The sequence below is a fragment of the Mus caroli genome, unplaced genomic scaffold (assembly GCF_978045245.1).
Source record: "Mus caroli unplaced genomic scaffold, Mus_caroli_1 scaffold_11, whole genome shotgun sequence".
Classification (NCBI taxonomy): domain Eukaryota; kingdom Metazoa; phylum Chordata; class Mammalia; order Rodentia; family Muridae; genus Mus; species Mus caroli.
Window position 1 is genome coordinate 57,060,413 of NW_028227266.1, and position 17,936 is coordinate 57,078,348.

General features: G+C 44.1%; 1 protein-coding gene and 1 pseudogene across 1 annotated transcript in view; both read right to left on the minus strand.

Annotated features, from left to right (window-relative positions):
- The window catches only part of Rec114 (REC114 meiotic recombination protein), an 86,394-nt gene that overhangs the window by 42,547 nt on the left and 25,911 nt on the right, over positions 1-17,936 (minus strand). Inside the window, exon 2 of the mRNA XM_021172887.2 lies at positions 12,175-12,264. Coding sequence (XP_021028546.1) covers positions 12,175-12,264 — 90 coding nt within the window. The remainder of the gene's footprint in view (positions 1-12,174; positions 12,265-17,936) is intronic.
- Positions 171-3,667, minus strand: LOC110301382 (small ribosomal subunit protein uS14 pseudogene; annotated as a pseudogene).

Here is a 17,936-nt window from a genome sequence, read left to right on the forward strand (position 1 = left end):
GAGAACCGTGGTCCTCTGCAAGGGTAGCCAGTGCTCTGAACCACTGAGAAATCTCTAAAGCCCCCACATCCAGCTTTTTTTAAAGTTCTTCACATTTTTATTCTTTGTGTACAGAGACTAGCATCATCAGTTCCACTTGGTAGTCAGTCGAACAATCCATTCAAGGTCGCTTAGTCCAACTTAATGAAGCCTATGTCCTTCGAGTACTGCCAGAAGCACTGGCGGCACATGTTCAGCCGGTATTTGCGGATCAGACCGTGGCGGTTGGAGCAGACTCGCCAAGAGCGAGAACCCTGGCTGAACTTCCGTGGGTGACTCCAGTAGAGCTGCTGGTGACCCGTGTTGCCTTCAGACGCCCAACGAGGAGAAAGGACATCCAGCTTTTTATGCAGGTTCCAGGATTGGAACTCAGGTCACTGGGCTTGTATAGCCAGTGCTGTTTGTGGGGGTTCAGGAATCACCAACTCAAACCAAGCCAGCACCGATCTCAGTAAAGCAAGAATGGTTTATTGAGCACAGACGATAATATTGGATATCCAGGATCACAAAAAGGACTTGGGAGCCTAACTGTAGTGCTAGTCTGCTCTCAGAGTAGAATTTTTATAGGGAAAAACAGGTAAAAAAGTTTAAGGGGCAAGGAGAGGAGCAGTTGGCTCACTAGGCAAAGTATTGTCAACTGATCCTTAGGCTGACTAGTTCTGAGTAAGGTGGGGGTGGGGTGGGCGGGTGGTGAACAGGGGAATTTCAGAACATTGAGATAACAGAGCATGAGTATTATAATCATAAATGTTTGGCTTATTAGTAGCATTCTTCAGTGTCAGCCACAAAAGCCACAGTGAGCTCATACATAGGTACAGGAAGGGCTGCCTGGTGGTCAGCTCTGACTCAAGCCATTTTAGACACAACAGTTCATCTTGACCTTTGATTTGATGGGTCCTACATAAGGCTTTGTGGAATTTCTTAAGATTATCAAACCTCATACAGAACATTCAGAACATACAGAACAAAACAGGTGTGTGGTCAGCATGTCCTTGAGCCAAGTCACTTCTCTGTGTCAATGACTGGCAGACATGTTACAGAAACAATATGAAATAGCTGGCAGGCATGGAACAAAATGGCCACAGCTATTCAGGGTGCTGGGGGTCAGAACATAACAGTTTTACCTGCTGGGCCATCTCCTCAGCCCACAGTCGCACTTTAACAAAAGACCCAAATCCTTAAGAACTCACTGAGAAGCACTGCTCTATAAACTCAGCCAGTCTGCTCCGAGGCAGTACTGGAAAACAACATACAGCGTTCACCAAAAGATACACATCGAAATGCTTTTAATAGCATGACTTGATAGTTAAAAACTAGAAATAACCCAAATTTCACTGTGAAAGATTCATAGAATAGCCAACAACTGCACACATCAATTTAGATGAGCCCCGTAAAACGGTAAAGGGTGACAACTCAGACACAGAGGAGTCCTTACTCTGTGCTTAGAGGCTACACTGCCACTGGCCTCTGGGGAGACAGATATGCAGCTCTCACCGAGGGCAACCCTAGAAAGGCTTCTGGGAGACACAATTAGTGAGGCTACCAACATCCACATGAACTACATGCTTCGCCAGGCATCCAGGAGGAGAGTTACGCCTCAATGTCAGGGCACGGGCTGCAGAGCAACTGGAACTGCACAGACTGGCACTCAAGTAAGCATGCCTGCTGGGAGAGTTCCTCCAATCGCCTTAAATCAGCACAGAAGTTTCTTATAAAACTAAATACTCAAATACTCACTTACTATTCGATAAATTCTTGTAAAATTAAATACTCAAATACTCACTTACTACTCGATAATCCTATACCTAGGTATTACCCAAGAGAAATTAAGGTAATATATGAAACCTTGAAGGTAAATGCTCACAGTTTTGGCTAGGCAGTGGTGGTGGCACACGCCTTTAATCCCAGCACTTGACATGCAGAGGCAGATGGATCTCTGTGCATTTGAGGTCAGCCTGGTCTACGGAGTCGCGTTCCAGAATAGCCATGGCTACCCACAGTCTGCTCTGACAAACGAAGAACAAAATCAACACAATGTTCACAGTAGCTTCATTTATAATTGTCCCAAATTAGAAATAACCCAAACATCCATCCACGGAGAGATGGGTAAACTGCGGTACGTTCATAAGTGAAATGTGGCCAACGGTAAAGAACATGACTCATTCAACAACGAACACAAGCCTCAAAACCATGCAGAGGTACAGAAGCCAGACACAAAAGAACACATTTCTCGTGAGGCCAGACAAATCGACAGGACCAGAAAGAAGAGCAGGGAGGGTATTTTGTCACAACAACAGAAACCAGTCACAAATACAGTGGCCCAAGGGAACGCTCCACAGTACACTGGAGGTTTATTGCACATCAGTGAACTTAGCCCCTACAAGCTGCATCCCAATGAAACTAAGCCAATTAGAGAGTAAAAGAAGATTTTTAAGATTTAACATTTTTACAACACAGAGAAAAATGGCAGTACCACCAATGACAGAATCTCAGTAGTACTTCACAGTGACAGAATCTCAGTAGTACTTCACAGTGACAGAATCTCAGTAGTACTTCACAGTGACAGAATCTCAGTAGTACTTCTTCACAGGAAACGTGAAGGACACTGGCTTCTAGGATGCTGGGAAACCCGAGAGGGACAGCGGAACACTGATGGGTTTCTACCATAAAACAATGCTGATGGAAGCCAAATGCTTACACACACTCTCTCCATTAGAAGCTGACTGTCCCGTAAGCCCTTCTGGAATGAGAAATAATTTCCTAGTTTAAAGGTCTGTGGTCCAGCAAAGAGTCTGCCTAAGACCTAGTAACAACTTGTGAAATCACAAAATTCAACAAAGCCACACTGAAAGAGACACTTATTTACTCTAGCCCAGGGCAGTCATCTCACTTTGCCAAGGCAGCTTCCCTGAACTGAAAAAGGAACTTAATCCCGATTCCAGGGCTCTGAGTGTATTTTCCCTTTCTACACTAAAATGTCATAGTCAGCATCCAGGACAAGCCACCACCGACATCAGTTTGGAAGGAGTGTTAGGCAGGCAAGTAAGACAACTGAGTGCTGCAGGTTAGTGGCTGACTGACACACTTCTGTGGGTGTTTTGTTTTTCCCAAGTTCACAGCCTATACCCCTCCCTCTTCTAGGATCAGACTGTGTGGGGCAACTCAAGCATGACTGTAGAAGGAGGGGAGCTTCAGCTTGGGAAGTGGGTTCACTTGCCTCTGCTCACTCACTCCTTTTGCAGTGTAAGGACACAGAGCTCGTCCCCTGGGGGATGCTCTCACATGGCACTCTCTGGAAGCAGAGGGCAGCCCTGGCCCTACACCAACCAATCCCCCAGCCCAGGAGAAGGAACAGCAGCACACAGGTTCCTCATTAAGGTGCTGGGGATGGTCTCAGATTCCAAAGGGGAGCTGAGAGACAAGGCAGGGGCGTCAAGGCACAGGGCTCACATACCTCCCAGGAGAGTAGCGGGACCGTCTTCGTCTTCAGTAAGCACTGAATACAATCTAAAGCTTCTGTGCAAGCGGGAAAGTGACGTGGGGCAGTAAAATGCTTTTCCTCTTGCTTACCCAGCTCTCTCGTCATTGCTGCCGACGGTTCTAACGTGTGCAAGGACGATAATGCCATGGGGAATTTTGTCTCCCCGTATTCTTCAGGGAAAGGTAGCCAAAGGGAAGATGACTACTATGGAGATGTATATAGCACTCAGGAAGCTGAGGCAGGGGGATTGTGAGCTTAAGGCTAGTCTGGACTATACAGTGAAACTCTGCCAGAAGAAAAGAGAAGTGTGAGCTGGAGAGATGGCTCAGTAGTTAAGAGTTAAGACTGCTCTTCCAGAGGACCTGAGTTCAATTCCCAGCAATCACATGGTGGCTCACAACCATCTATAATGAGGTCTGATGCCCTCTTCTGGTGTGTCTGAAGACAGCTACAGTGTACTCACATACATAAAATAAATCATTCTTTAAAAAAATAAAAGAGAGAGAAGGGGAGGGGAGGGGAGGGGAGGGAACTGGCATTCATTTAAAGAGTTTGATCTAGGAATGACTTCATTTCAAAAACTTGTACTAAATCCCCCTCTTGAAAATTCTCAGACTGATATAGGGGAACATTTTTTTAAAAAAACTAACTGGATTAAAACAGCGTTTGAAGGTTAGAGCTTCACTTAAACAGGAATGAACCATTTCTTGATGGTAAACAAAGAGAAGATTTCTTTCTGCAGAACATTAGCGCTGAGTGTGAAAGATAAAAAGATGAAAGCGAAACACCAGGAGCTCCATCACCTCAGGGATGACCCAGGCTCCTAGAAGACAGGACTAAACTGCCTCAAGCTAGCTCACTGAGTCTCCTTCAGGTGAAGACAAGCAGGGGGGGTGGGGGCAGGACTGACTGACATAAAAGAGTGGCTTGGGAAATAATTCCCCTGTGGGCTATTTCTAGAATGCTGGTCTGAGACTCTGGCTTCCTGACTTCTAAAGGAAGAGGGAAATGGAAACAGTGTTTTCACATCTGGAGAGACAGCCCAAAGGAATAACAAGTGGTCCCACTTATTTATTTAGATGAAGTTTTAGTTTTTGTGTATGAGTGTTTTACTTGCTGGATGTATGCGCACTGTATATGTACCCAGTGCCCACAGAGGTCAGAAGTGGGTGTCAGAACCCCTGGAGCTGGAGTTACAAATGGTTGTGAGCCACCATGTAGGTGCCGGGAACTGAACCCAAGTCCTCTGCAAGAGTAGCCAGTGCTCTTATCCACTGAAACATCTCTCTGGCCCCATTCCTTACTTTTAACAAATACGGGTTTGTGAAATGGGGAAAGATGGCAGTCCACTGAAGACATTATCACTGTTAATCTCTGCACCAGGAAGGGAGAAGCCAACAGACTAAGCAGGCAGCAGTGATGTGGTGGCCACTGATCCTTACTAAGTGTGACCCAAGGAGGGAACAGCGCTGCATAGAGCCGATCTCCTGTAAGCTACAAGTCTCTCCAACAAAAAAGTCTCTCGGTGCTCAGCCAAAACACACCTTGTCTACATTGCAAGAATAGACAGGAAGAAGAGACAAGAGACCTAGGAGAAAAGAAGCAATGTTCTTTGTGTGTATCTGTGCTTCTGCAAGCTGACAGACATCTCTAAAGAAATTCTATAAGTGGCCAGCAAACACAGATCTAACTCAGAGCCTCCTGAGGGCTAGGTAAGCTATCACTGAGCCATACATCCCCATTTTGAAAGAACAAAACCAAGTACAGGCAGGACACTGAGAGGCTGGGACGCTGTAACTGTTGTGAAGAACATAAAATGACACAGCCACTACGGAAAACAACTTGATAGTTTCTTAAAGAGTTCAATGCAGAATTACCATGTGACTTAGGCTTTACTGTTGCTATGACAAAATATCTGAGAGAAGAATTAGCACACAGAAGGTAAATGCTGGCACAGAACAGGTTGCAGTCCAGAGGAGCCTGGTTCCAGGTTTCTGAGCCTGGGTTTCTGGATAAGCTATATCCTTAGAAGGCATGCTCACAGCAACCCGGCTCTTCCAAAGATGTCCCACTTTCCACAGTGCCAGCAGCTCCCAATATCTATTCAAAAGTTTAAACCACCAATGACTCAGGCCACTGATGTGAAACCTCATGAAGGTCGGAGCCCTCATGATGTAGCCGCTCCGGTCATGGCCTGACAGACATAAAGTAAAGTGTCCTTTAGTCAGTTCCTACACGTCTTCCAACACAATCAACCTGACAGTCAAGATGGAGCAGAACATTCAGTAGTTCTTATGAGTGTGCACACAGACCAACCGAACGCAGAGCTTTGGTGAATACATAGATACATGCTTATAGCAGGCATTACTCACAACAGGCTTAAAAAAAAAAAAGGTGGAAGCAACCCAATATCCACTGACATCTACTGTAAACAAGATGAAGCATGTAAAAACAATGGCATTTCACCCAGTCTTAGAAAGGAAAGGAGCTACATGCTACACAACATGGACAGGACTTAAAGATGGAGCTATGACACATGCTACAATACGGACGGACCTTAAACATGTAGGTGAAATAAGCTGGTCTCACATAGAGAAAACTGCATGATTCTACTTGTATGAAATAATCTTGATTTTACAGACAGAAAGTAAAGGGTCCTTCCCACTGTCTGGGGATGGGGAGGGAAGTTTCTAGTTAATGGGTTCAGAACTGCAGTTCTGCAAGATGAAGAGAGTTCTGGAGATGGATGGTGGTGACGGCTGGGCAAGACGGGTGTTTACTGTCGTCGGCACGCGTGTTTAAACAGAGTTAAGATGGCAACATTTATGTGTGGTTAGAAATAAAATTAAAAACCCAAAACGGCCAAGGAATAACCTACTTAAAAAGCCAAGTCTGGAGGAATCCACTTGAGGCCAAGTACAAGGCACGATGAAAACATGGCTAAGCTCCTGGTCCACTCACTATAGCAACCCTCTGATGTAAATGACAACAGAGCAGCCTAGATGGATTTGCATGGAGCCTTCCAGCATCCTGGTCAGCCACAGGTGCCAAATGTACCCCACCAACATAGAAACCCGGAGAATTAGTAAACAGCACCCACATAATTTAACCTGGGATAACGTGCTCCCTGGAGTCTCACAGAGCATAGCAATCAGAGACCTGGGAGTTCAAGGGAAATTAAGTTTAAATGGCTGTCCAGGGCAGCACAGGAAATGCACAGCCTTGCTGAGCTGTCTGGGTTTCCAGGAAAACACACAACATTGCCTGGAGTAACAGCCCCCAGGTTCCCTGGAAGAACTGACCTGTGGTGGGTACACAAAAATCTGAATATAAACAGAGCATCTTCACCCACCAACCACTAGAGCTCACTCTAAGACAAATGGGCCCAAAGTTTCCAGAGTCACCCCTTTCCTACCTCGTGAGAAAAATCCTAAAATTATAACACAACTTAATTAGTATGCATGCAGAGGGTGCATAATCTTAATAGCACCATAAAATTGCAAGTTAAATATGTTATAATCCAAATGTGTTTGCTATTGCATGTTCTTGTTTTGTGGATATGTAAAAATTACCATGTATAAATTGACAATAATTATCCCTTAAGGAGTAACATATTCTTTAAATATGTACTGTTAGCTTTACTACACTGACACACATATGTAATTTTTGAAAGTCAAGTGCTTCATATTCAGGAATAAAAGTGTAGACAATGTACGTAAATGTTTGCAAATCATAAATCTAACAGGAGGTTAATACCCAAAATATATGAGAAACTCAACATAACCGCAATTCCATAAACACTGATTCTGTGGGAACTGAGTACTTTTATTTGTCATTTTTGTTTATTGAGATAGGTTCTCTACAGTTATGGCTGTCTTAGAACTCACTGTGAAGACCAGACTGGCTTCAAGCTCACAGTGACTGTGTCTGCTTCCCGAGTGCCGGAACCAAAGGCGTTTACTGTTGAGCCCAGCAAGAACTGAATATTTGTGTTATTATATTAACAGAATTTTAAAAAGGAACATTTCAATGGATGCCAAAAAGTATTCAACAAAACTCAACTTGTGTTCAGGATTGAGTGAGCAAGAAAACGAAAAGGTACCGTCTACGATGGGAGTTAATGTCTGCAAGACATTGACTTGAGTCTGACAAGAGGCTGATACACAAGAGACTCAGTGCAGTTCCAAGAGCTAAATAACCCCTTTCGAAAACAGGCAAAGGACAGAGAATCAGTCAGATTCTTGCCACCAGCGGCAAGTGCCTGAGGCAATCAGTTGATGAGGGAATGTTTTTGGCTCCTGCCTTCACTGGTTCCAGTCTCTCATCAGTTGCTCTCATTGTTTTGGGAACATAACAGTGGAGTCACTCAGAGGAACTGTACCCCAGAAACCAAGCCGAGTAAGAGGAAAGGGATGGAGTTTTGCATCACCCTTCAAGGGCACCCTCTCGGTGAACTTGATGTCCCACTAAACTCCACCTTGTAGAGATCCCACAGCTCTCAATAATAGCACTCTGGTAAAGCCTTTAGCACATAGGCGTTTAGAGGAGCACACGCTATCAAACCTGAATGCAGCCTCCCAGCACAGGCTAACAGCCAGCAAGGATGAAAGGAATCAGCAAAATCAAAACTGCAATGAGTTACTATCCCATGTTTTTTTTTTTTTTCAAACAAAACAAAACCTTTTAAACAAAATTGCTTGTTCTCTCTCTCTCTCTCTCTCTCTCTCTCTCTCTCTCTCTGTGTGTGTGTGTGTGTGTGTGTGTGTACCCATGTACATGCAGATACTCCAGGAGGGCCAAAGGCAGCAGCAGATTTCTCTGGAGCTACAGTTATGGGTAGTTAGGAGCTGCTGGGAGCTGAACTGTGGTCCTCTGCAAGAGCGGTATGTATTCTTAATCAATGAATCTTCTCTCCAGCTCCACCCTATCTATACTTCTTAATATACAGATTATTTAGAAAAAGATAAAAATATTGTTAGTAAGAATATAGAGAAAAAGCAACCTGGTGGTTGGTGGGACTGGAAAAACAGGGTCATGATGAAAAACAGATCCTCCAAATGTAAAGAATTAGCATACGATCCAGACATCCATCCCATTAGTGTACACATGGCCAAAGAAATGAGCTCACCACTTGGAAGAGACACCTGTGCTCCATGCTCGTTGTAGCATTACTCATGACAGTAGAGAGGTGGGACTCTCTACTAAGTGTCCATTAGTGGCTAAGCAGATGAAGGGATTGTGACATATACACATGGGCTGTTACTCAGCAGAAGGAATCCCGACATCTTTAACAATATGAATGAACCTAGAGTCCATGATACTAAGCGAAATAACCAAGGAGCAAAGAGAAAAGCATTTCAGGCCTAGAAGGACAAAGGTCACCTTTTCTCTCTCATGTGGATCATAGCTTTGGAATTTTAGACTATGTATTTAACCTGGAATGTTTACAGCAACTAGGAAAGTATAAGAGGGCCATGGTTGGTGAGGGGGGAAGCACGAAAGGGCAAGATGACACATGCAAAAACAGAGGGGAACTCTGGAGGCAGTGAGGTACAAAGGGAGGAGGGCCCTATGGGGAATGGTGAGGGAGAGGGCCAGGGCCAGGGCCAGGGCCAGGGCCAGGGCCAGGGCCAGGGCCAGGGCCAGGGCCATTAAAACTAGAGATGTAGGGAGAAGTCACGGGGACTCCTGCTACTCTCTAAGATAATTTTAAAGGTACAGTTTGTTTTTGAAGTTTGAACAGAAGTCCTGTGCAGGGGTGGGTAATGCCCATCCCAGAAGGCATGGGTGATCAGTGCAATCCTTCCTCTCTGCTGACCAGCTCTCAAGTGCTAAGCAGGCAGCTGAGGGAGAAGAGCCATCAGTGATCTTACCCAGTGGTGACCCTCGAGTGCCAGGCAAGCTCTCACGGGTGCACACTGGTATAATAGTGGCATGATTCTGGTGGGAATGGCCAACCACTTTCTACTTGGCTTTTAGACCTGCTCCTTAGGAGAGAGTTCATTTCATAAGCTATTGGGAGGAGATTCGTTACTGTTGGTTTGACAAATGGATGTAGTATTAACGGCCTTCTATTAGTCAGGGTTCTCTAGGGGAACAGAAGTAATAGAATGAAAATGGATGGGGGCTGGGTGGGGGCATCACCTTTACTTCCAGCACTTGGGAGGCAGAGGCAGGCAGAGTTTGAGGCCAGCCAAGACTACCGAGTGAGTTTCAGGACAGCTACTCTGAGAAAAACCCTGTCTCAAAAAATTATATGTATGTATTATGTGTGTATGCATACATATATATGCACACTCACATATAGGTATACACATATACATATATATGTATATATTTAAATAAATCTCCTTTATATACATACATGTACATGTGGATATCCAACCAGCTACCAATAGAAGGTCCAAGAATCCAACAGTTGTTCAGTCCTCAAGGCTAGATGTCTCAGCTGATCTTCAGTAGATGCTGGAATCCTGAAGAAGTAGACTCTAATGCCAGTGAAGGAATGGACTTGCTTCTGAGAGTGAAGAGGCAAAGAGAGCAAGCTTCCTTTGTTCATTCCGGCCCAGATTAAAAGACGATCTTCCCGTTTCAAATGACATAAGCAGCAGGGAATCCCAATACCTAGATCTAGAAGCCACTGCCCAAAGCTGAGAAATCCTGGCTTCCTGGGTCTACACAGAGGTCTACCACTTGTCCAGGGCTAAGAGTACCTGTACCAGAGACTGACACAAGAACTCTAACACTAGAGGGCGCCACCTACCGCTGCTGCTCCTACCTGTCAACTGTGGCTGCTTGTTGTCATCAAACAACAAAAGTGATACAAAAGCTTGCCAGAGGCCAACAATGGAAGAGCTTTTTATTTACACAAGATTTGTATTCCCATAAAATAAAGTAATAACTTTCTACACACACACACACACACACACAATCTCTAGCTATAAGACACTGCTGTGAGAAATTAAAGCAGATATAAATAAGTGGAGAATTAAAATGTGCCCGTGAGTTGGACGACTCAATAGTAACAAGTAAATTCTTCCCAAATTGATTTACAGAGTCAAAGCAGCTCCAAAATGCAAATAACAAAATAGCCAAAATAACTTTGAAAAAAATTGAGGAATTATAAATATGATTGATGTATGTATTACTGTAATCTGCATCAAATAATTGCAGGGTAGAGTTCCTCTTACATTTCTTAGCAGGGTTTGTTTTGAATTTAGTAAGCTTAGTTTTGTAAAGTCAATGAAAAAACCATCACTCCTCACATGATACAAAGAAACCTTGACTAGTTTTTTAACAACATTGTACAATGACCGATGAAAGAAAACAAGCATGGGGGTTGGGGGGGACTGTTGGATCCTGCCACTCTGCAAGACCCATGACTGACAGGGAGAACCGGCCAGACAGCTCTCAGAAGCATGGCTACCATCTAGAGAACTCTTTATAGAAGCTACACGAGAGCCCTTAGGATAGCAGGTAGAGAGAAAACAAGGCCACTCACACTGCGACTCTTAAAAGCACCAAGACTGCAAAGCTGGCTTTGCAAGTCTCACAGTATGAGGTCATGACACCGTATTTCACTTAGTGGAAAATGAGCCGTTCTAATGCACATATATGAGATCCTGCCATTGTATTTTAACAGAGCTTGGAAAGGAATATGTAAAGTTAAGGTCTTGACATATACCCATATGCTTGCTTATGTCGCCTCCTGTCACTAGGGTGGTACTCCACAAGGATGGGATTTTGCCTATGCTGTGTACTCTGATATCCTCGGGCTCTTCCTCCAAAAAACTAACTAAAAAGTAAACTAACTGCTCAGTAAATGAATAAATTATGATGCCATGCAGCTATTTAGTAAATATCTGTAATATGATTTTCTGGCATCTATATAGACACAAGCCCAGGAAATGATGCACTCAGCTCACAGAACCGTCTCTCTCTAGGACAATGTCTTTGATCAGATTACAAGCTAACTGTCTTCTCTTTATTCATATTGTTTCTACCAAACAGATCCCGAACGTCCCAGCAAAGTGGTCCGTGACTGGATGATTCTCCTCCCTCTCCCTCTCCCCCTCTTTGCTCTCACTGGATAATGTAGACTAGCACTAGCCTCTAGTCTGTAATTCTGCTTCTGCTTTGTGAACACAGGAATTGCATGCACATGGCACTGCACCCAGCCTGCCTATTTTATTCTAAACACTCTGTGTGCTTCCTAAACTGTCTAACACTGAGAACAAGAAGGACAAGCGCTTCTTTACAGTCAGCACTCTATGAAGGCCCTGTCAGTGAGCTGCAGCATGCTCTCTTTTCTTTTAGCTGTTTTTTTTCTTTGTTCTTGGTTTGTTTTTTTTTTGTTGTTGTTGTTTTTGTTTTTTGCTTTCTCTACCTGGCTAGCCTATCTTCAATCAATCTAACTAAGAACTCTCTATCATTCTGGCTAGTTATAATCTTTTGATCTACTTTGATCACTAGATCCAAGACTCCTTTAAGGCAGAAAATAATCAGTATGTTTCTGAATTTCCCACTGCTAAAGCATGCTAGAACATCCTTAGTTAGATGAACACAATGACTTTCATTAAGACTGAAGAAGCTTGAGGGCCCAAGGAAATGACAGAGCTACAAGTGGAGACCGGGCTGTCAGACATACAACTCACCAGCAGTGTCTGTCCTTGGGAAATGAAGAAGTGACCTGATACAACGATCGTGAGAACAAGACTCCCAGATTCTTCACTGGATTCAAAAACCTTGAAGAGAGAAAAAATGTTGACAATTGTCTTAGTCAGGGTTTCTATTCCTGCACAAACATCATGACCAAGAAGCACTTGGGGAGGAAAGGGCTTATTCAGCTTACTCTTCTACATTGCTGTTCATCACCAAAGAAGTCAGGACTGGAACTCAAGCAGGTCAGGGAGCAGGAGCTGATGCAGAGGCCATGGAGGGATGTTCTTCACTGGCTTGCTTCCCCTGGCTTGCTCAGCCTGCTCTCTTATAGAACCCAAGACTACCAGCCCAGAGATGGTCCCACCCACAAGGGGCCTTTCCCCCTTGATCACTAATTGAGAAAATGCCTTTCAGTTGTATCTCATGGAGGCATTTCCTCAACTGAAGCTCCTTTCTCTGTGATAACTCCAGGTGTGTCAAGTTGACACAAAACTAGCCAGTACAATTGACCCCTTGTCAACTTGACACACAAACACATCACTAGTAAGCCTCAACCCTTACATTCTTATTCATCCCCAAGGTCTAAATAACTTTAAAAGTCCCACAGTCTTTACATATTCTTAACTGTGGGATCCACTAAAATATTTTCTTCTTTCAAGAGGGAAAAATATCAGGGCACAGTCACAATCAAAAGCAATAATTAAACTCCAACGGTCCAATGTCTGGGATCCAACTCATGATCTTCTGGGCTCCTCCAAGGGCTTGGGTCACTTCTCCAGCCATGCCCTTTGTAGCACACATCTTGTCTTCTAGGCTCCAGCTGCCTGTACTCCACTGCTGCTGCTGTTCTTGGTGGTCATCTCATGGTACTGGCATCTCCAAAACAATGCATGACCCCTTCAGTCCTGGGCCATCAACTGCAACTGAGGCTGCACCTTTACCAATGGCCTTCCATGGCCTCTCACAGTGCCGAGCCTCAGCTGCTCTGCGTGACCCCTTCATGCCTTCAAAACCAGTACCACCTGGGTAACTCTTACACATTACCAAGTCCAGCCACAGCACAAGGTACAATCTTGGCTATCTCTGGAACACAGCCTCTGTGCTTTCAGAAAAACACTTCCTAGAAGATGTTACCTCAATGATGCTGGTCTCTTCTTAATCACCGCTAATTTCTTAGCTCCAGCTAACCAGCACCAATAGTCCCAGTAATGCAAAGTTTTTGCTTTAGTAGTTGTGGTATCTTGTTAATCACAGCTGATTCTTCAGCCCCAGCTAACCAGAACCACCAAATCTTCACAATCAAACTAGCAATGGCTCTGAAAAAAGTCTTTAATCTTCCCTCTGAAATTTCACAAGCCAGGCCTCCATCTTCTGCACTGTTCTCAACATTATCTGCTAAGTTTCTACACAACATTCGACAGAGCTCTTAACACCGAATGGATCTTCTGGCCCAAAGTTCCAAAGTCCTTCCACAGTCCTCCCCAAAACATGATCAGGCTGTCACAGGAATACCCCACTATGTACCAATTCGTCTTAGTCAGGGTTTCTATTCCTGTACAAACATCATGACCAAGAAGCAAGTTGGGGAGGAAAGGGTTTATTCAGCTTACACTTCCATGCTGCTGTTCATCACCAAAGGAAGTCAGGACTGGAACTCAAGCAGGTCAGGAAGCAGGAGCTGATGCAGAGGCCACGAAGGGATGTTCTTCACTGGCTTGCTTCCCCTGGCTTGCTCAGCCTGCTCTCTTATAGAACCCAAGACTACCAGCCCAGAGATGGTCCCACCCACAGGGGCCTTTCCCCCTTGATCACTAATTGAGAAAATGCCTTACAGTTGGATCTCATGGAGGCATTTCCTCAACTGAAGCTCCTTTCTCTGTGATGACTCCAGCTGTGTCAAGTTGACACAAAACTAGCCAGTGTTTCCATGATACACATAAAAACGTTTCTGAAAGCAGATTTCTTTCTCAGACTGAGCTTCCTAGAGGAACCTTTTTTTCCATTTACTCTGTAACTGGTTCCCTTGCATTGTCAAACTTCCATACATATGTGTATGTATGTGTGTGTATATATATATATATATATATATATATATATATATACACACACATACATAACCCTAGCTAGGAATATTTCTATAAGGTCCCACAGTCTCTACCTTACAGTCTCTTATGCAGGATTATTTCAGAATTTTAGTTATAGAGTAAACTCACAACCTTCTGAATTTTAATGAATTTTAAATCCCAACTTGAAAAGCCGGCATTTCTGATGTCAGGAGGATGCTGTCAACCCTGCCCCAGTTCCTTCACTCACTACTTTCGGCCCCTCCCACACTGGTCCCCTAGTTATTTACAGAACACGCCTCCCACCTGCTTACAGGAACAATCTTGTGGGCCTTGTGTCCACTTAGAAACAGAGCGCAGCTTTCAAAACCACAGTCCAGATAATACGTTTGGATGGCAAAACTTTACCATAACAATGTAACTTCACATGTTTTTATGTATATTGGTGTATGCATGTCTGTACAACACTGTGTGTCTGGTGTCCATGGAGACCAGAAAAAGGGATCAGAGACCCTGGAACCAGAGTTAGGGATAACTGTAAGCTGCCAGGTGGGTACTGGAACTCAAGTCCAGGTCCCTGGGGAAAGCAATCTGGGTCCCCAGGGAAAACCACTGAGGTAACTCTGTAGTCCAAAAGTATCGAAGAGAGAATTGACCATACAATTTATGGTCTCCCTAAAATAATCTTCATCCTGACTTCCACCAACATGTTTGTGTCTGTTTGTTTGTTGAGACTGGGTTTCACCATGTATCCCTGGCTACCCTGGCTCTGTGGACCAAGCTGGCCTTGAACTGACAGCTGCCTGCCTCTGCTGAGTGCTGGAATTAAAGACATGTAGTATTACCACACTTAGCTTCCAATAACACAGTAATAAATACATTATGTATATGTGTATGTGTCTATGGGTATAGCACATCTGTTTGGGTACCTGCAGAGGTTAGAAAGCAGCATCTAATTCCCTGGAGCTATGGGCAGTTATGTGTCACCTGATGTGGATGCTGGGATATGGACTTGGGTCCCCTGGAAGAGTAATATATCCTCCTAACCACTAAGCCATCTCTTGATCCCTGATATACAGAATTTTTACATTTAGCTTCAGCATGTTGCTGCATGTGCACACAGGGAAGAGGGGATAAGTAGACACACACACACACACACACACACACACACATTTTCAGTACTGTAGAGTATCACTCAATAACTATGACATTTTTTTTTTCATTTCTGTTAGGAACTTCCCCCACAAATATAGTTTTTGTGCATAGTACAACCATTAAGTGGAAACTTAAGGGTCCTTTGCAAAGTTGGTTGGATGGTGTTTTGCTGGGTGAAACACGTGAAGGAATGTTTATCAGAAGCAGACACAGGGGAAAGGATGTTCTGCTAAAGCAAGCATGTGAAAGGACATGTGATGAAGGATTCTTTGCTAACAACAGGCATGCATTGGTCTGCCGTACATTGTGTAGTTGAGTTGTATTTGTCGGGACTCCATAGAGAAATGCACCAAAAAAATGGTGGTGCCCTACACTTTTCTTGTTGCTTCCACGGACTAGCTGATTGGTAGAGTGATGTCAGTTGAGACAGACACACCATGTGTTGAGGCAAGACACATGCTGAGACAAGACCCGTGGAGGACACATGATGTTTGGAGGGATATAAATAGGACTTGACAGACAGTGACGGAGGCTTGCTTATAGAGCCAGCTGTGCAAAGCTTGTGGGTCTCCCATCTTCTCTGATCTTTGCTTCCCTGAGAGGCACAGCCAAGAACTCCTGGTGCTCCTCCTGGTCCCTCCTGCTGACTTGAGCCGAGGCTGAGGCCCGGATGTCTCTCCTAGGCAGTGTCACCACTGCTGATTCATTTTTGCTATCCCAACTCTACCAAACTCAACTGCTGGTGCATCTGTGAAGTGTTTCCCAGTGGATCAAGCTGCTGCTGCTAACCTGTGAACTGAACTGCTGATTTCCAGACAACACAGACGGGAGTTGCTCCAAAGAACTTTCCTAAACAAGTCCATCCTCCCTGCCCCCATATCCTTTCTTTTCCACTACCTCTGGTGGGTGGTGGGCTAGAAGGGAGGTTAAAGCGTTTAAGAACGATCATTAGAAATAGGATTTGAAAAATTAAAGTTACAACACCATTATGAATATTCTCCTTACTCCTGGGATCCTCATGTTAAAGATGCTATTTCCTTCTAAATTACTGACTTCTGACTACAGACTTGTAGGAAACTGTTTAGACTTTCCCCACCCCCATCTTGTTGCCTACAATTGCTCAGGCAACATCTTTATATACAAGTGTCACAGACATCTCAAATCTAACAGTCCAAACCTGGAGTTCTTTACCTTCTACACTGATTCACCCTGACTGCCACAGTTTTCCTGCCTCATAAAGGAAATTATCCTTTGGTTCTTTAGGGGAAATTAAACCCACAGATTGTCCACCTCCCCTTTTGCAATATCCAAATCCAATCCATCAGCGAATCCTTTGTGCCAAAATGTACAGAACCAGACAATTCTTCCGGGGTCTGGCTGCTTGTATTCATCCTTATCGTCGCCAGCAGGGCTACTATAATAACCTCCCGACTGCTATTTCTTTCTGTTCCTGCTTCCTTCTCCAATACAGTTTATTTCCATCCAATAGAGTGGCCAGAGCGATCTGTAAACATGTAAGTCAAATCCTGACATTTCTAGCTCAGAGCCCGTCAATGACTCCCCTCATTCCAAAGTCTCCTGGCCTCTCCGCTCTTCTGTCTTCTCTCTGACCCACGTGGGCGCCTTGTTGCTGGGCACCTTAGGATCATAACCCTCCATGCTTTCAGTGCTGGCTAGCTGAGAGTCGCTCCTGGATTCCTGCACCACTCTCTTCTCTAGATTACTAACTACTTCAGTATTACCTTTCAGCTGAGAGCCCCCCTCCCAGTCCACCCCATCCCCTCCCCCAGCTTTATTTTTCTCCATAGCTGTTACTGACTTTCCCCCTACTCTATTGTTACTTATTGTTAGTTGTCTACTGGGCACATTATTTTCATCTCCAAAAAAAACTGAGATGGATCACTGCTATATATCCTACATATCCTATACATCCTACGGTCTCAGATAGTGTCTGACATTTAGCACAGATATAACATCTTTTTTACTGGATATGAAATTCCAATGATGGCACCATATTAAAATACACCATTTTCAAAGGAAACAAAGGCATTTTCAGAAGGAATCGTCATTAGGAGAACCATACTAGGGGTAAAAAAGATAAAAGCTGTCCTTCAGACAGAACAATGAGATCAGATGAAAACTAAGATCTCCATAGAGGAGAGGAGAGTACAGGAAATAGCCACCACCTGGTTTTATTATATTTATTTATGTGCTTGCTTGTGGTGGAGGCGCTGGGGAGGATGTAGAGGTCAGGGAACACCTTACAGGAGTCAGCTATCTCTTCCCATCACGTCAGCTCGGAGCACTGAACTTCAGTCACAAGTGCCTTTACCTACTGAGCCATCTCACAGTCTTCTTTTTCTATTTATTCTTCCTTCATTTGGACTGAGTATTATGTGCAATATCAGTCAGTATATAACCTTTAATGATTTGTGAGTAAGGGATTCCTATATAATCACCTGGCAGTCTTATCATAGGTTGCTGGTGCTTTTTTTTTTTTTTTTTGTACTACGTTATCAAAAATTTTCATTGGATCT